The 22823-nt window shown below is 36.5% G+C and overlaps 1 protein-coding gene across 2 annotated transcripts in view; it reads right to left on the reverse strand.

Moving 5' to 3' along the window:
• Positions 1-19790: 19790 nt before the first annotated feature.
• The window catches only part of yipf5 (Yip1 domain family, member 5), a 6636-nt gene continuing 3603 nt past the window's right edge, over positions 19791-22823 (reverse strand). For both annotated transcript variants that reach the window (XM_008426941.2, XM_008426942.1), the window contains exons 4-6: positions 21566-21711; positions 21269-21450; positions 19791-21095 (exon numbers count right to left, since the gene is read on the reverse strand). In XM_008426941.2, the coding sequence (XP_008425163.1) occupies positions 20933-21095; positions 21269-21450; positions 21566-21711 (491 nt within the window). In that variant the 3' untranslated portion in view covers positions 19791-20932. The remainder of the gene's footprint in view (positions 21096-21268; positions 21451-21565; positions 21712-22823) is intronic.

The following is a 22823-nucleotide window of genomic DNA, read 5'->3' on the forward strand; positions in this document are numbered from 1 at the left end:
AAACACTCTGAAAAATACTTTATGTTCTGATCCAATGTAAAAAGAGGAGCTAAACGCCTGAAGAACATTTTTTATTCATTTGAGTGCTGACGCACGGTCATGGAGTGACAGTTAAATACATTAGGCATGTAAAAATTTCTGAGATGATATTCAACCTCATGACATTTTTAGATTTGTGTTCATCAGATCTTTTTGTAAACAAACAACTTAAACAGAACCTCYWCCTTTCTCTGTCTTCGCAGCTGTTGTATCCGGTGCAACCTGAGAATAGGTCTGTTTACATTCTGTTGCTGTAACCTTTCATCAGATACATTGCACTGCCAGAGCAGCCGACAGTTCAAAGGAGCAGAGATGCARCATCTTTGACAGGAAGAGGAGTAGGTTTCACTTTCGGCGTGCCCTACACCTCATGGATGAGTGAGACCAGCCGCAGTTTATTGTGGTAGTTRTAAATCTATCACTATTGGCAGAAATGTTGAAGACAAAAACCAGCTTTYTGAATATTAMATTTTTTCCAAGATCTGACACAAGACTTTATGTACTTCACTCACAGGTGGAAGAAATTAGGGCGTACACACAAGCAATTATGTATGCATGCAAAACTGCTACATATCTGATTGAGTCTTGTATAATAAACATCCGYAGAGGGAAAACAGTCAGCTGCCTCCAATGCAAAGACAGTTGAGACAGTTAGTCAGGGACAGTTACAGGAGTTTCCCCAAAGGATGTGCTTGTGGTAAAGTCAGTGCAACAAGTCAGCTCTTTGGAAAGCCTTCTCTGCTAATTTAATCAGATATAAATCCCAAGATGAAATACATTTAAAGAAAAGCAACTACTAAATCTGTAAAAAAAAAAAAAGAGATACCTGCTGGTAGTTTTTTCAAAGGCTAAAAAAAGAAAAAGGAACCACAGCTCTGTACCAAACCGTGTAAAGAGCTGACACGTGTTAGATCTGCAGTCACGAGAGGTTTACTGCAAGTCCTGACTTCAACACTTTGGTATCAAGAAAGTAAAGCAAAGACTTGTCTGTACTCAGCTACATCAGGCAAGACAGTTCTTAGCATCTTGAACAATACAAGGGCAATAGTTGAATGTAAAAATTCAGTTTATTTATACAGAACCAATTCACAAATTACTAAAARAAAAGTAATTTCAATTCAATTATGTATGCAATCCAATTGGTCCTAGTCATTAAAATAAAAGTTTTCTATGCGAGGAAGCAGATTACATTGAGTCACTGAGTCATTCACTCCTGTTGTAGCAACAGTAGACATTTAGTCAGGRACTAAAACTATGAGATGGTTCCAAAGGAGTGGAGCCTGATTAAGATCTGCTTCTCCTTCTACTTTTAGAAATTCTGGGAACCAGCAGTAAAACTGCAGACTGAGAGCAAAGTACTCTGAACTTATAGAACAATTAGATCCATAATTGTTCCATAACTCAAGCTCCGTCATAAGTCAAAAGGGGATTCTTAAATTCTATTTTGAATTTAACAGGGCGCCGTATGCTCCATGCATTATCTAACAGTGCCCCCCACAGGTCACATCATTTATATAACTAATGTTAATTAGTACAATTATTCAGATAACCCCATTGCCCTTTGAGGATTTTCAGTCTTGAACTGTTCAGACAGAGTGTCTGCAGAGCGTAGCATGAGATTAAGTCACATTATTATCACATCATTAACATTTGCACAGAGCATAATTACAATTTCATAATAATGGTGGATATCTGTTTTAAAAATGCCAACAATTTTTTCAACAAGTCCCAAAAATTGGTGGGACCCTGACTTAGTCTGAGATCATGTTACACACATACAGAATCAGATACACAGAAAGGCAATCATCAATAATACATATTTGCTTTCTATGAACAATTTATGTAAGACCCATTTGCTGCAAAGGAAAATCTAGAGGAAACAACTTTAACTCTGCGAATTGCAAAGATATTAATTTGCTTTGTCCAAATGAACGTTCTGAGGTTTGTGCTCATGCTTCTTCCTGCACATGAATCACATATCAATGTTATTTGCWACATAATATCAATGCAATGCATTTTTGATGAGTCAGATAAAACCCATTTGGCAAACATCATAGTGATGGATGTACAATTACTTGTGTTGCATGCTGAATTACTACCTTTTTAAGGGTTTGCAAGTTTTCTTTTTCTTTCTGTACAAAATGTAAACTTTGTCATAACAGAGTAAGTTTTAAACTTGAGGGAGAAAAGTAGGCAAGTCTCTTAGATAATGGTTTGTTTTGTGGCGTCACCTCTCATCCAAAATGCKTCTTCAATTCCAAACATGATTGGAAGTAATAGACTTATAGATACTAGAAAAATCACACTAATAGGGCTATAGAAGACACTGAGGAGAGGTGAGTCACTGATGGCACAGCCTTTATTCAGCTAAATGTTTGTATTATTGCTGCTGTATGATCCAGACATGTCTCCAATATTGCCATGTGAGTTACTTTGGTCACATGTCCCAAGGTGGAAATTGCTGAAAAACTGCATGGGGAAACAAATCAGGGCTACAGAATATGTGTTAGACAGATGAAATCAAAGGTCAGTAGAGGGTGAAGTGCCACTGACTCACCTACGACCTGTCACCCTATTACTGTAATGATTCCAACTAAAACTCAACGCCTGTCACTTCCAGCCATGTTCACAATTCAAGAAGTGTTTGGTGATGAACTGAAACATCTTCAAGATACAAAAAAAAAGTCCAGTTGCCTTCTATCTAGGCACTTATACATTGTCATGGATGATTGGAAATATACACCAGCATGCAGCAGATATATTAAATCATTTAAGTTGTGATTGGTAGCAAACCACCAACTTTTTCCACTTGAAATTTCCAAACAAAACAGATTTAGAAGGTTCAAGTTCTGTTGTTTCACAGTTTTCCAATATTAGTCGAAATGATGGTCYTTGGGTTTCTATGTTTTTACCAAGAAGCTTGAATCCATTTGTAAAYGAACTGAGAAAACAGAATCAGMAGCATTCATGTACTGTGACTGAACTGAAGGCAAAATTAGCAATATCATCTAAAACTCTGTACTTTCCCTGGTTGGGTGACAACTTGGACTCAATAAAACAAACGTCAATGATTTTGTATTGAATAATTTGTCATTACAAAATTATTCACATTGCTGTCTGACAACAATGTGAAAAGGTTACATGCACATACAACAACTCAGTGTTTTTAAATCACTCCTTTTCAGTTTAATGGTCCTCTGCAGCCCTCAGTAGCTATTAGTCTATTTTGTTTTTCCAGTGTTTAGCCAGCTGTTGTTTTCACAGGTGATATGTGGCAAACAGATGTTCTGTTTAACAGCCTGACTCACTAACATGGCAATAAGGGAGGCAGAAGGAGAGAGGGAGAACTCGCTCTCTGGTTCTTTTATGGAAGAGTAAAAGAGAGTGAAAGGGGATCGGATAGCAAATCCTCAGATTTATGTAAATGGATTATAGAGGTTTCGCAGCCACTGCATCCAAAAAAGGCAATCATTCACAACAGGCAGATCATGAGAAAGRACAGATTTGTCAGAAGGTACAGTGTTTGGAAAGAACATTTTGGAATAACTTAGTCAACATATTATTAAAAAAAAAAAACCAACAGAATCCTCTGCGTTTCATGTTTTCTGAAACAGGAATTGCAGCACTTTTCTTAGTTGGAGGATTTCGGTATTTTTTAACACAAAGAGTAMATGCACAGTTTTATGGAGCCAAGGGCAAGAGCCTTTGTTCAGGTGAACTAAATAGAAAGTTCATTAATTTAGAAGAAAGTGAAGTAAGTTAAATCATATAATGTATCAAAAGCATAATGATAATTTTAAGGGAATGTTGCCTTTCAATGACTTTTTTGCTTCTGCTGTAGTTGYACTTGCTTTAAAACATCTTCAAATTAACTGCGGGACTTTAAAAATTAAAAAGTACGTTGCAGCCATGACAACATAATAATTGTTCATAACAAGGAAATATGAGAGTAATTTGTCTCTGGTGTTTCAGCTGCAATTAGTCTGGCATCAAAAACAAACAGACATGAAATMCTTTAAAACTAAATGATGGAAACTGACTTGACTTCTCAATTATCAAGGATTACAAACACACTATCTGACAAAAATATTTTTCCTCCGTACAAATTACAAACATAAAATGTATTACAAATGTTTAAATTTATTAAATCACAAAAGCTATTTATAATAGCTCGGCCCTATGTGAAAACTAGTTTCCCTTTAATGTAGTCACTGGTTGTGCTACTTTTGCCTTAAAATCCCATTCGTGATAACTGACATTTAGTCTTTTATTTGTCAACTTTTCTTTGCAGAATTAGAAACAATTGTGCAAATTCAGTGAGTTTTTAATAATCAAARGCAGAATTAAGGCAATAGCATCTTTGTTGGATTTGGACTAGATTGCTCAAAATTACTCATTTAGTTTTTTGGTAGAGAGCAGAATTAACAAATTACGACAAGTTATTGAAGCAATTAAGCAGCCCTAGATACTCTACCATTGCCATGCTATCTGTTGAGGCGTTGTTTTCTGAAATTATTTTGTCGGATTATATTTGTCTGATTTTAAAATGTACTTGATGATCTGAGGCATTTAAGGATGTCAAAAAATGAGAAGGCTAAAAAAATCAGTATGAGTCAAATACCTTTTCACAGCACTGAAGACATAAAAAAGAACATTGAGTTGGTCATTGTGCTCTCTGCAGATTGAAAAAGGGAAATAATCAATAGAGGATATCAGCGGCTTCTTAATTTACACTAAATGTCAACCATTCTCTCATTTGAGACATCYTTCCCTTTGGTTCATTCTATTTGTTCATTCAGCCCCAAGCATAGTTTTTTTTTTTTTGCTCATTTAGATGAGTTTGCAGCTTTCATCCCAGCTCATTTTTCTACCAGTAAAGCTGTCACCATGGTTACATACTRTGTTGTGACCTTTCGAGGTCAACCTGTGATGTGCTAAGTGCTCGGTGTACACGGAACGCTGAGGATACGGCTTAGTGCATGACTGTGCTAGCACAAAAGGAGCAGATCCACAAGCATACATGCCTGCTCACAAAGTCTATGCAAAACACCAACRTTTAAAAACAGGCCAGACTTCAACCTCATCAAGTTGCTGTCATCCTGTAAGTTTAAATTCTTTAAGTCATATCATCTGCAACAAACAAATAAGGACGAAAGGCAAGAAAGTGTTGTATTAGAAAACACAAATCTAAGACTGTTGAGATGGCAGGAAAAATGTGTTTTTTGTTGTAATTGTTCAAGCTAACTAAAGCATATTCTGCTAGGGGTGCTTTCTGTGATGCTCTGAATATTGGACTCCACTCCAGGCTGTTTTTCATTYGCAAAGAACGTTAAAAAAAAAGAAAAAAGAAAGAAAGCAGAAACTATGTTAGAGGGAAATAAAAGTGTCTGAATGCAAGAAGGATTTGATGTTAGGAAAAACAGAAAAAGACAGAAGTCAATACTTTTACCTGGAGGGGTTTTGACTCAATTGCTCTGTTGATGCAGAGAAAAAACATAGATGGAGTGCGAAGCTAGCCCTTTTGTTCTTTATAATGCAATTTGGTACCATATGAAGAAGACCAGCAGAYACAAATTTCCACTCCAGCAGTCATTAGTGAATGAATATGCGTCTGTATAATATTTTTTGCAATATGTACTTTCAAAGTGGCACAAACAATAGCTTAATTAATTTAATAATGACCAGAGTACTTTGTACTTTGTGCTTTTTGAAAAGGCAATTACAGGAGCATTTTTAAAGCAATGCGTCAAATACTGCTCCAGACTGGTGGAGTCTGGTTGTTTTTTTAAATTAMCAACATGGGCAGTTGCTCAAGGCAACCCTAGAAGGGATGGCACACACAACAATGTTTTATAAAGGCCATTGCTTTACCTCTCAGAGGGAGCTGCCTACTTTACTGGACTACAGAGCCCTGTTTATCACCCCCTAATCTGAGATGATTTCTTGGATTTTAAGTCCATAGCTGATGTCAGACTCTTTACAAAATGTCAAACCTATTTCCATTTTTAAGGAAGAGGACAAGAGAATACTTTCCAGCAAGGGGGGGGATCACACTCCCCAGTTTTCCAGTAAAACCCAGTTTCTCTATGTTGTTGGAAAGCAGATCTTGATGAATTGGTGAATCTTAGATTCAAGATGACCTACGTGGGTTTTTTTTGTCCATGGAGCTGTGGGCCAGATGTCTACCCTCCTAGAGATGCTAAGGGGATTGGTTGGAGTCTGGTTGCTCAGCACACATGTGTTTTGTGGATCTGGAGAATCCTRTGTCCCTGAAGCAGTTTCCAGGCTGTACCCAGGGAGTCTGGAGTGCCAGATAGAGATCCCTTTAATAGTTTTCATGCCCTCGTAAACTCAAAGCAAGATCTGTGTTCACACTYTCAATACAAAGTCAGTCTTTCCCCCAGTGGGGGTTGGACTCTGCCAGTGCTGCTTCTAGTTCCTGATCTTGCTTGTGGTTTTTTTGGACTGCCAGGATCTCAAAGTACAGCTGTCACAAAGATTGGTGGCCTGAAGGTCACAATTTAACTTTTTGACAGTTATGTGGTTGTACTGGCATCTTCAAGCCATAACACTCATAGTTTGCAGCTGAGTCTGAAGCAGCCTGGATAACAGCCAGCTCCTCCAAGTCTGGGTTTCTCCTTTCTGCTCAGGGTCAGATGGCTCAGGGGAAAGACAAATGAATCGGAGGCTAATCTGTCATGGTAAAGAAGAGCTAAGYAAAAAGAAGCAAAGCTCTCAGTTTACCCTATTGTCCAAACTCCAACTCTAACCCATGCTCATGAAATATGGATCATGAATGAAATAATACACTACTGTCATCATCCAGAAACAAGCAACTGAAATAAGTATTCTCTATAAGGTAGACAGGCTTTGTCTCTGGATCCTTGCAGGGRACTTCCTGCGTATCGATAGGAGTCTGTCAGTATGGCTGAGGTCTGAGGATTCCTCCTGTTCACCTTCTCTGGATGTTTTCCAACCACCTCTCATTAGGAGGGTCCCACAGAGCAAGCTGAAGAATGTCACTTGAGAAAGAAAATACCAGGCTTTTCCTTGCAGACCTCTTACCGAATTCACTCAATCTTGAGTTAGTAGTACACTATCAAAGCACAAAYTAATGAATGATTAAACCATTTCAAAGTAGTAGCCTGGTATAAAACCAACAAAACAGGTTAAGTTGAGSTTTTAGCCTCCACTAATGTGCTGTATCTTKGTCAAATTTAGCAGATTTAATACTTTTTGTGGGAGTTTCTGGGTATTTTAAAACKTCAGTAATTTYRGCTGCCTCTTTACATGCTAAATAATGGCCTGTTTGAATTTGTGGTACATTGTGTTTTTCACTTGAGGTTAAATTGTAGTAATTTTAAATTCTGATTAAATTAAATCATTGACAAGCAATATAGTACTGGGAAATTAGCAGCACATAAATCCAGKGAAGGAGCTTGAGTGGGCATGACTTTCCAATGTAGAACAAAACCCTTTGTTTTTGTTCTTACACTACTGCATTTCCATTTAAAATAGTTGTTATATTTGTAAAGACTGAAATAAACATGTGGAAATAAGTTTGTTGATTATTTTGAGTGTGTAATTTTATGTTTAGTGTTTGCACCAGKTAAAATAGCTGTGAGATAATAAATTGTGTATTTTGTTCTTGAAATGCACATCTTTAGTTTCTTGCACATACTCAATACATACACCACAGCCTGTACGGAAGCCCATTGTTGATGAGTTATCATGGCTAGAAGTCAAGGAGCTCTTYRGCAGCGATTCTATAATAGACGTTCTGAGGTGAATCTGAAACGAACGACTGCACTCAGATAAACATAGATGGAGAGTTCAATGCTCCTTGTACAGTTGACAAMAARTTTTACATGCAGTGCATAACAGGGAAATTACCCYATTTTTATTACTGACATTAAAATTCWACAAATATTTCAAGAGRTCAGWAAAGATKAAYAAACTTTTTTAATTTCTTAAATACCAGAATAACTTGAAATGTTGTAGAATATTTTACTCCATTCTTCAGATTCAGATATTTACATTCCTACTTTTTCTTAGCGTCTGTTAGAAATGCCTCTTATTCTCTGGTTAATCACTTTGTTTATCTGTTGGGACTTTGATCCATTCTTCCTGACAGAAGTGGAGCAACTATGTTGGGTTTCAAGACCACRTTGTCTGCACACATTTTCAGCTTTACCTACAWATTTCYTATRGTACTGGGAGCAGAGCTTCGTGATGGCCACTCAAAAACATGTATCTAATTTGGCAGTATGCTTAGGGTCATTGATCATTCTGAAGACCAAGCTGTGATCAATCTTTGACTTCCTGACTGATGTCTTGAGATGCTGTTTCAGTACTTCCACATAATGTTCTTTCTTCATATTGTCTTATTTTAAAGTGCACCAGTCCCTCTCTTTATAAAATTCACTCCATTTTACAATCATGCATCATACTGATTGATCTGTACTTTATAGTGGCTTCCCAACGCTTGCAAACAGCAAACCTTTTTTTTTTTTCTCTAAATATAACAATTTTTTTATATTGCTTTTTTTTTTTTTTAAACTGTTTCATCTTTGTGTGGCCTTTCAGCCCATGGTACTGCAGAAATATATTTCACTGTGGATAAAAACACTAACCTGTCAACTTCAGCCCACATGCATGATGGCTGGAGATTCAATTGATTTTTATATTCTATGTAAGTATTTAAACAGATGTCTTTTGCACCTTCAGGCATCTGGAAATCAGAACTGTGGAGGTCAACAATTCTCTTCCTAAAATCTTTCTTGACTTATTTAGATTTTTCTGTGATGTCACACAAGTAAGCAGTGGTTRCCTTGAGATAAATCCGCATATGTGACTTMATTTAATTAAAATGTTGTGAAGTAATGACATAAGCCTACAAAGACATTATATTATCACCTTTTTAAAGGCATAGTAATCTTAACAATGCTTCTCAATAATCTGATATTTGATAAATAAAATAATTTTGATAATTCCAAATATCCTCAAATATGAAARGTTTAGTCWAATTTAATACGAGACCATAACAGAKAATTGTTATGTGGCTTTTTATTCAGTTCTTGAACTTGAGTAAATAGAAAACATTTTGGCTTACGATATAAAATCACATTTTCCTAATTTATTTTTCTGGTAACACTTTATTTGAAGSRSWGTGCATAAGACTGACATAACACTGTCATAAACATGAAGAAGTCTTTATGAATGTTTATGACTGATGTCATGAAGTGTCATTCGGTAAATAATGACACTTTTAATGCAAAGTTGATCTAAAAGTTGCATTGAAAGTCCATTAAAAATGCCAACTTTGCATTAAATTGTCATTATTTACAAAATCATGCAAAGTTGGCATTTTTAATTGACTTTTAATTCAACTTTTAGAGCAACTTTGCATTAAAAGTGTCATTATTTACAGAATGACACTTCATGACAACTATCATAAACATTCATAAAGACTTCTTCATGTTTCTGACAGATGTCATGTTTATGACAGTGTCATGTCAGTCTTCTGACACCCCTTCAAATAACGTGTTACCATTTTCCTTTGATCAGAATWAAATCAGATTTCCCCTTTCACTTTCTGTGTGACTATAATGACTATAATGACTTTTCAGATGTAAAGGTGGCCCATGACATGTGCACCCTGACACTATCACTGCTGCTGACGTTTAAGCTTTGTGCTGGAAACATGTTGGAAGCAATTTTTCTGATTTAACTAAAAGRACACAATGTTCATATGATACCAGTAACCATTTAAATGATATTTTCAGACCATCGCACAGCGTTCTAGTTCAGCTCAGCCCATTCCAAACAAGCCTGGAGCCAGAAGTAATGCGTTTTATCTGTGTTTTTGTCATTACAGATCAGAAACAGATTTATTCATAGTGACAAAATGCTTTCTGTGAAAATGATTTTTAGAAGTAAGACCTGCAAGCACAACCAGCCTAAAGATTATGGCATTTTTTGTGTGCTGATATTTTTCTTGATGCAATCCTGAAGAGGAAATTCCCAGTTTACATTTTTATCTRYAGGAAAATAAGGGTTTTGCTGCTTTGCCATACAGTCACGTTATAGACGGCTTAACYCCTTCCAATCCATTTATCTTAAATACAYTATGTTTATGATAATATTTTCATTATTTAATTTCTTACCAGTCTAGTTTTTAAAAAACCTGTGCACAAAGGAATCATGAACAAATATCTGTTACCCAGTGAGGAATGGTGTCTTAATTACTGATCAATAATTAGTAATGAGTACAGAAACAATCTGGGTGTACAGATAAATTAAGCACTCAGGACATTGGTAAYTCAATTCGAAGAAATGCCTGGAAGTAGAGGAACGTTGAGGGATGTCTGGAACAACGACATAAATCTAAAGCAGCACATAAAGCAGATACAGCATTCTGCACACATTAGAGCTYTCTAATATGCATACAAAGCTTTAAAATGAACTGAGAAGCTATTGCAATACCATAGTCTTTTTATGCCAATACCTCAATCTCTCACTAATAAATGTTGCAAAATCCAACTTATAATTTAAATACCTCATTTCAGAGGGGAAAGGTGCATGTAAAGATTCCTGTCAGTTAAATTAGTCGCGCTCCTAACAATTCCTTTTAAATAAATGTGACATTTTTGAACTAACTTTATTTTACTTTTTACTATTTAGACACAATATTTAGGGACACAAGATCAGGTATCATGAACTTCTCGTGTCCCTGGGGAATCATATAGTGTGACACAGGCCCATTTTTAACTTTTCAAAATGGGAAAAATGGGAGAACATTTTCTTAAAGTAAAGTAGGCGTGTCTAGCCATGAAAAATAGCTGCTCACCTATTCACACACATATCTACAGTCAGAGCAATAATGACAACTCAATCTGCCACCAACAGGGCTACACCAGGACTTCTAGTTATTCTGCCACCATGAAAGCAGAGTACACTGGTAAGCATGGTAAAAACATATAACCAAACCTCACTGTTAGAGAGGTGCAGCAAATTTATTTGGGATTATGCAACTGCAGTAAAGCGCTGACTCTGATGGAAGATCCAATTACAGGTGGCAGGTGGGAATGTAATTTAAAGGTCAAAAATGACTCCTAAAAAAAGAAAAGAGTTCATCCATCTAGTGTCTATGCCTAACAGTGTTTTTGGACTGTGGAAGGAAGCCAGACAGAACCACGGACGCACAGGGAGAACATGCAAACTCCACGACGAAAGACCTCAGGCCGGGAATCAAACCCAACAGTGTTATAAACAGAACACAACTACATTTAACTAAATAATGACAAAAATAATAATCAATGCAGCAAATAATCTAAGCATAAACAAATGTTTAGATATATTTAAAAAAAAATGCAAAAGTGTGTATTAGGTATACATTAGGCATATTTTATACAGGGAAACTATTGATCAATTTCTTGATGYAAATTTTATGTTACATACCAAAATAAAACCAATTAGAACTTAATTATGAATAGAAAATAGATTTCGAATTTGACATTTAGGTCTATTAAAAAATTATTTTTTGGAATGTATCAATGTGATATTATTGAAAATTTGTTAAATATTCACCTTCAAAAGCATYCAATAAACACAGTATTAAAGTGCAGATTTTCTGATTATAGTGGCCTATATCAGGGTTTGGAGGTTTTTAAAATCTTTACAAAGATCTTCACATGCACACGCAACACCTCTTAAAAATAAAAATGATTTTTGTTTGCTTATTTGTCCTTTCTTTTCTAAATATTTTATCTTTATTTGTCCTTTCTATTCAGTCGTTTATGTAACTGAAAAGTCATCCCAAACCAGAGGTTTCATTAACTTGCTAATTGTTGCACTAATAAGAGGCTTGTTTATCTAGCAGGAGTAATTAGATGTGTCATGTAGCATCAATTAGGCCCATGGTGTTTAATGTGACATTAGGATGCAGACAGAGATAATGTTCCCATGCCTACTCCAGCTTGGACACATCGATTATGAAGGACTTATTACACAATTTCCCCAAGCAGGATAGACTGATGAGTGCTTCTATTCTTAAGGATAAGAGAAGAGGTCGTATACATTGGGATTCCTAAGAGTGTGATAGGGAATACTAGCCATACACTTCGTCATCCTCCACAGAGTCTCTACTGGGTAGTTTTTACAGACAAAATAAACTAGAGATAGGCCAATATATTTTGATGGGTCCTGTTTGAAACTCAAAATTCAGATTGTTTCTTGACCAGTCAATATGTAAACAAAACCAAGTTGTGCAGAAAACGGCTCTTTTCCATGTAAAAGTTGTGACTATGCGAAGAAGACTCAAAGTCTTAGATATTTCCAAAATCAGTGAGGTGCTTAAACATAAGGACAGAAGAACCACAAAAGCTGCAAGAAAGTGTTTAAATACACAACTAAAAGAAGATGTCAAGCTATAAAAAAGGTACATGTCATAGAATCGGTCTGAAGAACATATTATTAGTCCAATGTCTGAATTCAGCATAAATTGAGATTTGAAAATCTTACCGCCTTTTGGAAATCCCAGAGTTTAAAGCAAGAATCTACATTACCTGAGAGATAATGAAATTGCTTCTCTCTGAAGAAAGGCTAGAAAAAATCTAATAAATGTTCTTGCCTTCTACTATTATACCTCTTGAAAAAAAATTGGCACCAGACAAAAGTGTCATCTGAAGGTCAAAATTTTTACAAAGTGGTAAGAAAAGATTGAGAGGTTTCTACAGAAACTATCTGATAAACAGCTTCTTCAATTTGTACACATTACATTTGTGTGCAAATTTAACATGGAGAAAAAACCAGGGAACCTTATGAAAACTAAAGAAGAGATTGCAAAACACTTCATCACATTATACGTAGTTGGAGTAGAAACAGAACTTTCACACAATACTACAAAGGAAACTATTTTTATACACTATGACATTCATTATGTTAAAGCCAATCTTACCCAATGAATTCATCACGTGTAGAGCAGGAGTTTTTCTGCTGAGTTGTGTGTATCATGCATCTAAATTTGGCGACACGCTGACAGTAGTCCATTCAGCCAACTGTCCAGTCGCTGGTGTCCTGACATGTGCTATAGCCTCCTGTGGCTTTACGAGGCTCATTAGTGGTCCAACAATCAGAGCACAATGATCTAATTTGCTGTCGAGCTCTGCATCATGCATGGATGAACATAGGAGGGCCCTAGATGTACAGTACAGAAGAAGGTAAGGAGTGAGGCAGCAGTGGTGCATATAAGACCCCAAAGACTATTATAATTATCTTGCTCTCATTTTATGTAGCTGCATTTATTTTATATTGGTACATTTTTCAAACCCATGTTTCTTTCTTCATACTTTGCAATTTTTTACCATGTTACAAATATAAAAAAATGTACTTGTTCATGGTTTTCTGGTTATCTGATACAGACCACAGGGGTGACCAATCTGAGAGAGACAACTGTACAATTTACTCCCTATCCACTCTCCATCATAAGGTTTTCCCAGGTTAGAAACCTGAAGCACCTCAGCTTAATCCTCGCCAACACGCAGAAAATAAGGTACTGAGTTCAAATCTTACCCAGGTCTTTCTGTGTAAAGTCTACATTTTCAGCTCCCCCATGAACCTGGATCATACAGGTAAGGCACATTTGCATGGCTACCATTAATCTGCTCAATATGCACTATTTTGATCTACATAGAGACTAATGGGATGACCGATAACTCAAACATATTTGCCATACCCTGGATTTGCTAGGGTTACACCCCTTTTGATAATTTTCTTTGGTTAAGAATAAGAGACATTAAACTTAAACAAGGCATGAATAACAAGTCAATAAAGATTTAGGCAACAATTGTGACTGCTGCATTGAGATGTGAATTGACAAATATTTATCTGTTTTGCAACCAAACTGCATTTGACATGGACATTTGCTGCCAGCTGTAACGTCGGTGAGATATGACACCTGCGGGGAGCTTAATGCCATGTTGCTCGTTATTCCATGTGCAAACGGCAGCTCCTGAAAAACTGAACATGAAAGCTTTGAGATAAGATTTGATTAGCAATTACTTCATGGGTTTTTCCTCTATCTACTTCCTGTTTGTGCGCAAGGTGACAGACAGGAAAGAGTTGGTTTCAGGCGTTAGAGCTGTGGTAGTTCACCCAAACTGCTGGGTTACTTGATTCCTCATGATTGTTTATATGGTTGAATTACCATCTGTCATCCTAAGTCTTTCAGTGTTGTTTCCCTCCATGTTCTGTCTGTGTTTTGGTCCAGAATATCAAACTCCAAACCCTGTCTGCTGGGCCAGTTAATGAATAATTTAAGCTTTGAGGTTATGCAAGGTTCTATCAAGACCGTTTTCTTCTGCTTGAGCTCTTCTGTTTGAGTTATACATAGTAGACTTTTCTTTGCATCTCACTTAATTGCTGCCCGGTTCTGGAGGGAGCTTTAAGAGGTTTAGACCGCTGATATTTCTGACCTGTCTCAACAGCAGGGCTGATGAATCCTACAAAGATATCAGTCATAACAATGATGTCCCTCCCCACCCAAGCCATTTTATTTATGCTGTTCTAAAACAGAGAAGAATGAATTTCAGATTATGCTTGCAGTATATTTCTAATCTATTGCACGTGTTAGTCTACATGCTCTGAATCTTTATTATGGACGTTGTTGAGATCAGGGTCCTAAGAAGCCAATTGTTGACTGAGTATTATGTATCATATTTTTGTGATCCATGCTGGAAGCTTTAGTAACTTCAGAGCTGTGGAACCAGTGATCAGTAAACACATTTGCTCAGTGTTTTCATTAAGGATATGTCAAAGGCTTTGATGACTGTAACTGCATGAAGGGATTGCATAACGATCAGGCCAGAAGAAATTATGTTTACAAATGGAGAAGGAAGTTATCATTAATAAATAAAAAGGCAGGGTAATAAGGCAAATGTATATTTTATTAGACTAACTACTACAAGAAAAAGAAACAACAGGCTTCTGAACACCTGCAGTTTGGTGGTTTAAACTGAACAAACCCAGAAACCCAGACTTGTTTACAGAGAGGATCTTATATTGGAGCATAAAGTCAGGACATTTCTTTTTTACTGTAGTCCTACTATATCATATTAGCAAAAAAGAAAAAAAAAATGAGATTATTTTCACATAAAGGCACAGATGTCGGAGCTGTAGACTTGGGAGTAAGAACGTTTTTGGGTTTGAAGCTTTTGTGCATGCAGCACAGAGAGGTTCTCTCCAAACACTCTGGTTGTCCTCGAGTATTAGCTGCTTAGTACTTCTCCATTTTGCAAACTAACATCCTTCATGATGTCTCTGGGTGACTTCCACCAAACACAAAGTAAATCCAAGTTTACAACAAAAAGTAGTCAAAATCTCAATTTAAAAACTGTTTTACAATATTGACAGTATGATTTTAAACGTATGTCCTGTGCATAAAGTGACTCCATTTTATCCAACCTGCAGCGCATTTCTGTGTGGAGCTATCAGAAACATTGCAAATAAAGATCTGAGGAAAGAAGTTTAAGGAAAAGACAAATACAAGTGATGAGTCACAGCTCTGCTAATAAAAGCCCCAGTGATGTCAGCAACATCGAAGCTTGTGTCTGAGCTGCAACTGAATGCTCCTGCTTTGAATTATCACACTTATGTTATGCATTCTGGATGAGAATTGCCCCAGCAGGACCAGATGGATCCCAGTCCTGTCCAGATGCTCCAGGCCGAAGCTGAATCCACGTGAAGCAACTGAAGCAAACAGTACAAACAAAACCTTCATAATTCATTCACTTTCGGTTTCATTTTGTAGGACTGTGAAATAACAGACTCTCAAATCAAGAAAACAAAGAAATGATTAAGTATGTTTTCTGACTAACTGTGACTTACTTCTCACTAAACAATGATGAAGTGTCTTGTGATCAGCCCAGGTAAAATCTCCACAATGTGTAACCAGGTTTGAATGTTTTGAGCAAATATGCTTGATCAAATTCAAAAGCAACTTTTAAGGTTAACTTTTAAAACTTTAAAGGTTAATCTTAAAACTTCCTGACAGCTATTAGTGATGCACAACACAAATCTGCTATTATGAAGCCTTTAGAGGTCCTGCTTCCAGTTTGCGATGGGTTTACACAGTAAATGTAGGCTAAAAGCACTCTGAAGTAGAAAAAAATACATTTTTGGCCTGGATGCAAAATGATTTGTGTGGTGGAACTACACATTCACACCTACAAATTATCCTTATGATTTTCTTTTTATTTTAAACTATGTGCTAATTTGTGTCAGTCAATAAAATACCATTAAAATCATACTGAAACACTTTCCCACTTTGCTTTCACATGATGGTGTGTGTTTTTGCTTTCTGCTTTATTTAGCTAAAACTTGTTAGTTTTAAAAAATAAAATGTCTTATCTTTTATCTTTGGAGATGGTTTTCTGTGATTAAACCCCTAACACAAACAAGTATGTACACAGAAATCCTTGAAGCACACATCACCTTCACATGCATCCATGAATGCAAATTCACTGATGCACACGCTCATGAATATATCCCTCATCTTCCCTCTGCCAGATTCTGCAATGTTTGCATTAGTTCATTGAGTTCTGAATCCACTGTTAGATGAGTCCACAGTGCAATGAGGGCTGACAATTAGCTTAATGAAGTGCAGGAGAAAATCACACTCAGTGCTGTGTTAACAGTTGCTCAGTGAATATTCATGCGTTGTCGGTTTTGCAGATGTACTAAAAGGCGGCGCAGTGTTGCTGAATACCAATCATTATATTTCAGCCTGTCGCTTGTCTCAGCAAAGGTAACATCCTGATCAGCCTCACTGCTGGGAGGATTTTTTTTTCCTTTTGGGTGTATCCAGAACGCAGTTGAAAGTGTCTTGTGCAGGACGTTTTGAGCAAATGCAGAATAAACTGCTTTTATAGCAGATAATATTTCCAGAACAGATGATCATTTTTTCTTAGAATTTTCTTCAATCTACTCGGAAGATAAGTAATGTTTTTCTGAAATGAAACATTTTTATAAATCAAATTTTCTCTAACAGCACCCCTTAACAAGAAAACTACAACTATAAAAGACGTATTCATAATTTAAAAGGTTATTTTCTAAGCTSTTAATTTATTTAAAAGACATAGGCAGCAGGGTTTTAAACGCTATTTGGCAAGTTTGACCTCACCCTTTGAACAATGTGCTATAACTTTSTGTAAATAGTTTTTTGTGAAGGGATTGAAACTTTATTCTGTAATTTTTAACAGAACATTTGGATGCTTCTTAGCATCCAAATCTTCTCCAAAACATTTTGAGAATTGTTGTGTACAATTCTCCAAAAATAATTTCAAWGAGTTTTCTCTTTGATTAATTCAAACAATAATCATGCTCTCTATGATCCTTTATGGATAATTATTCTTTCTATGTGGATTCAAGAACAAACTGACTGCCTTCAGAAGTCGCATAATTTGTAAAGTCCAGACTAAAAATGGGACCAAAAGGGTTTGCTAGTCTCTAAAGAAAATATAATTCAGTCTCAAATTCCCTTTAAATTCTTTTTCTTTTTGAGAAAAAGGATACATTTACCTGTCACTTTAATAGAGCTGTCTTTTAGACTAGATAAATACTACATGAACTGTTGCCCATGCAATATTGTAATTAATCTGGATTTAAGCTTTTAAATCTGCAGCCCATTTTCCTAATTCCTACATTATTGTCCACAAATTATAATGCAAATGCAGATAATCTGTTTTAATGAAGTGTTTCCTCCCTTTTCAGTATTTTTATCTAACTGTTTTAGAATTGTTCCTCATCTATCCTGAGCTGCTGGCCACTGGTCAGCCAGGCTGAGGGCGGGACAGACTGAGTCACACCGGCCAGATGGAAGTCAGATTATCCTCCATTAGATGACATAATGCTATGGTGGTCTTCTTTTCCCAGACCCAAACAAAACGGCCTGTTGGTTCTAAATCACGATGCAGGTCCTGCAGATGCAATGTAATAAAAATAAAAAGGAAACAGTATAACATGCCTATCAATATTATTCTTTTATGCCACAAAACACTGTTATTACAGTCAGGTTCTGTTTGTCCCAAAAGCATTATTTCTATTGAAAACMACAAATTGTCTCCATTATTGTCTCATTTAAATAAATAAAGTTTCTAAATATTTTTTTTTTTTCATAATCACTTTAAAAAGCTGAAAACAGTAAGACACACAGAAAAGCAAATAACATAAATACGAGAAACAACACAGTGTGGTTCGAGAASCAAGGTGGGTGGGTTTGGTTTAACTTTCTCATGCATGCTAAACTGGTCTACAGTGGGCTGTAAATTTCTTCTGGTGACTTAATGTAAAAAGAAGTCAAGATTCAGTCATTGCTCTGGGGAAAATATCARTCTGAAGTCGGTAGACACAGTAGAACACAAAGCAACAATCTAAGAAGCAACCAAACACTGACACCCAGTGGCAGATTTGTGTAAATRAAATTTCCGATGAAAACTGTTSTAATCTATTCTTCAGTTCCGCTTAATACCTAAAGCGATTGTGAAACGTTAACTTTGCATTGTTTAAAACGTGTGGCTTCAGCTGACCTCTGAAGTGCTTACCACTTCTCCAAGGTTTAAACAATATCATCCAATTAACTTYGCATCAGTCAGTAATTAAAACCTAGAAGTATTTGGATGAAAGAAAGTTATGGTTTGGCAATTGCGAATATTTTTCATTTGGAAAAATGACATTAGAAATAATCAAAACTCTCAATTTTTCCACATGTATCACTTAATAGTAAAAACGCATACCAAACTTTTCCAGACTGTGTAAGAGCCCCACAAAATGTGTGGCAACCAGCTCCACTAAGTAARTAAGTYTYAACTGTTGGGGCAGGACACTTAATACATAAACAAATAGGGAACGTCAGTTATACTTAAATCAGATGCCAGTAATAAGACCTCATTAAAGTCAGAAATAAAATGCATGTAGAAAAATCCACAAAAACACATCCAATCCCCTGAGTGAATCCAGATGTATGATTCTGCAACTGAAACATGATGCAAATTTGCAGACACCAAACAATGTGCAAACATGGTGACATCGCTGCCAACATCCTGTTACCTCTACCCATACAAGAATGACTCTGGGTAAACAGAGGCTACGAGCAGCATCACACTTCTAACAGCATACTATGTGACTTCTTTTATCTCAATAGTGTATTGATGTACCCACCTTACATTCAAGTCACAGTTGTGTCTTTACCATCTGTATGGCTCTGGACACAAATATTTTCCTATTTTTGATTGCAAAACAGCTCAAACTTAATGAGAGGATGGAAGGAATCTGCAAATGTCAATTTTTAAGAGCAGGCTTAGTTTTCCAGCAAACACTGCAGTTTGCATGGAGGTCATAAAAGAGAACTGTTGGGTCTTCTTAATGACTCTTCYTTTCGCTCTCCCTTAAAGGTCAGACTTGTTTACCATTGAAACTGTTCCTGTYRACAGAATGTCTATCTGTACTTCTCTGCAGCTCCTCCAGTGTTACTGCTGAYTTACTGGCTGCTTCTGAATGYTCAGCCTGTAACTTGTGAATCATTTTGCTTGTAATRCATCCAGTAAAGATGTATTGCACTACTACMAGCAAAACAATAAACAAGATTACATTTTGTAGTTTCAAAGTCAGAATTATGATAGTTTSATAATGAAACATTTTGGAAAAGTACTTAAGTGYCGCTTTAAATTTATAATAAAACAAAACAAAGGCGTGGACAAAGCTTGTAAATGATTTATTTTGTTCGAGTAAGTTGCTTTTTACAAAAGGTGGTYGAGAATGTYTTGTCATGAAACAAAAGGGTCCACATCTTCAGTCCGTTTATCCCCTCATTATTCTGTAATGTGTGCAATTTCCACAAGAATGATTGATGATCAAAGCATTATGTAATCACAAAAACTTTCAAAACCAACTTTAATGTGGATGAGCAGACATGTACAGAATACACAAAGCATACAAAGAGAAGAGTCTCTAAAATTAGAAAAGAACTGTAGACAGAAACAAGTATGTCGGGACAAAAGGGAGTTTCATCCAGACTACTTATTCCCAATAGTTAATCCTTTTTTCTTTTTTACTTTTTACAACACTCCTGTGCAAACTGTGGTTGTGTTTTTCTGAATGGCAATGACGCTCAAACAAATATCYTAAGATTAAATAAAATAGGTCAGAAGATGCAGCATAGCTGATGTCTTTCTGATGAAGAMGACCCATGGCTCCATGGATTAAAAAGGTTTGAGCAATAAAACATCCACTGAGGAAAAGCAGCAGAAACAGCTGTGGACCAATGCAGACAGGAAGTGGACTGCTTCCCTTAGAGTTGCTGTTTTAGATCCTGTGGGTGTTTGCCTGAAATAAACTTTTTTTTCATACAAATCATAATTTATGGCATTTCTTACTGGGTCTTTATAAAAACTGAKAATCTGTTCCCGTGTATGAATCAAATATACTTCCTGGATTTTCCATCGTTGACTTCATTCACGTCCTCTAATAGAAAAAAAAAACTTATCGGACTGTTTGATGCCATATAAGGGTAGAAAATGGTCCACAGCAGGTTGTTTTTCCATCAGATTTATTTAACAGTCCTCTTCTTTAAGATGCATGAAGGGAACAAGCTGCAGAGATTCCTAGATGATACGAATCACTTGAGCCTTCATGGCTTCAGGTCGGAATGTGGCGAGAGGACGCGGCTTTTACAAAGAAGAAAATCCTAGATGTCGTTTAGACGAGGAGGCTCCAATTTTTCTGTAGMAACTGTGTAATTAGCCAATAATTACACTAATTACATTGACGCTAATTAGACTGAAAATACAGAAAGTGGGGAGCAGTTATTTTAAACTGTTGTGCAAAGATTTTTTTTTTTTTAGAAGACAGAGATGAGTGCAAAGACCCCGTATAGCAAAGCACATGGATAAGCAACCAACGACTGCTGCCCATCCATAGCCAATGCTGATATGAAGATCTTTGAGGCAGAGAAACTGCACCAGCCGATAATTGYTGCTGTTATTATAATCCCCATCATGCCCCTAGAGAGAGCAGGACAGCAGTAAGTTAGAGTCACCAATGCTTGAATAAACTTTCACAAACCTGAACAACAACATGCAGTAGTTTTATTTTGAACTAAAATCCATGACTGCTAATAATTCTGGCATTTTGGATAAATACTGTCCATATTAAGACAGTCTGATCGTGTACTTACTGTAATGAGAACACAACTCCAAAGCTGGAGAGGATGATCATAGGAAGGAGGCAGTATCCCAACACACTGGCCACGCAGCCGAAGGACACGCCCGTCATACTCATGAGGTTGAGGAGGCAGTACATGGCGAGGCAACCGATCGCACTGATGCCGTACACGTAACCAAACTGAATCTTACCCGACTGTAATAGGGAAGTGGGGGGGGGGGAGTCCCAAACAGACAGAGAATATGGATTTATCGACTGAAGGCTACTCTGACTGTGAAGACTGAAGAACATAATTAAGTCCATTATTTACCAGGAGAAGAGTTGCCCCAAAGGCCAAACAAAAGACCATCGGACCAGCCAGGTCTGTCTCATTCATGATGCTCCCATCTGCTACTTTCAGTGGATGGAGAACTGTGAGAGTCTTCTGCCAGATATGGTCAAAATTGATCCCTAATTCTGTAAACAAAAAGGRACAAAAACTCCTACATTAAGGATGTCTTGGTCAAGTATGATCAAACATATCTAATGTCAAAAATTACTGCATATGAATTCTCCATGGAATAACACCATGAAAGGATCAATATAACCAGTATGTGTGGAACATTATTTAGTTTCTGCACATTTTTTTCTGACTTTTTATTTAGAACTTTATTATGAAACACTTATATAGTTGTTTTTTTAGAGAATTTGTAAGGTGCATTTCCTCTCGACATCTCAATTTAAAGATGTCATTGATCAATATTTGCCTGAACYTGATTTACAGCAACCCAGTAATCAATTTAAGTTGTGACTGTAAAACTAAAACCTTAGTTTTAGTGATACAGTCACTAAAAAAAGTAGAGACAGATCCTTTAGGAAGCTAAAACCTTTGTTTTAATCAATTCTAATAAAAATAATAATAAAAAAGCTAATATCCACTTAAAAATAATTACTAATTAAGAAATGTCAGTGATCATGGTGAAGGTGTATGTAAGSTGTCATAATTTTAAAGTTTCAGAATAAAACTAATCAATATGTTTGGGAAACTCAATTTAGTTTAACTTTTTGGAGAACAAATGTGTGGTCAAGATGAAATGGGGAATTTAGTCACATAATYGCAAAAGATAATCTAAGGATATGTTAGATTATTATTAAAAATAATCTCAACATTTTTATGATGAGATTAATGTCCTTCCCACTTTAATACATGGGTAATGTAGAAGCTAGAGGTGTGCCGATCGATCGGTCACCGATCATAATCGGCCGATTTTCGTGAAAAAGTGCATGATCGGTGGTCGCCGATCACGGTCTCTTGTTGCCGATCACACAAACCGATCACCTGCTTCTCATTTCGCAGGTTGCGAAATGCTTCGCAGGCTGTGCAGCTGGTCTCCTCTTTCCTTCACTCTGCAAACGCGCAGCAACAAATCCTAAGCGATGTGGAACTATAACACACTGAGTGACTGGGGAAGTTTGCGTGTTACAGCGGAAAATTGAAGCACGTCAAAATGCATCAATACAACGAATCTAATACGACATAAAAACAATGCCATACTTGACGGAGTTTGGCTACATCGAGGCTCACTGCA

The sequence above is a fragment of the Poecilia reticulata genome, linkage group LG14 (assembly GCF_000633615.1).
Source record: "Poecilia reticulata strain Guanapo linkage group LG14, Guppy_female_1.0+MT, whole genome shotgun sequence".
Lineage (NCBI taxonomy): Eukaryota > Metazoa > Chordata > Actinopteri > Cyprinodontiformes > Poeciliidae > Poecilia > Poecilia reticulata.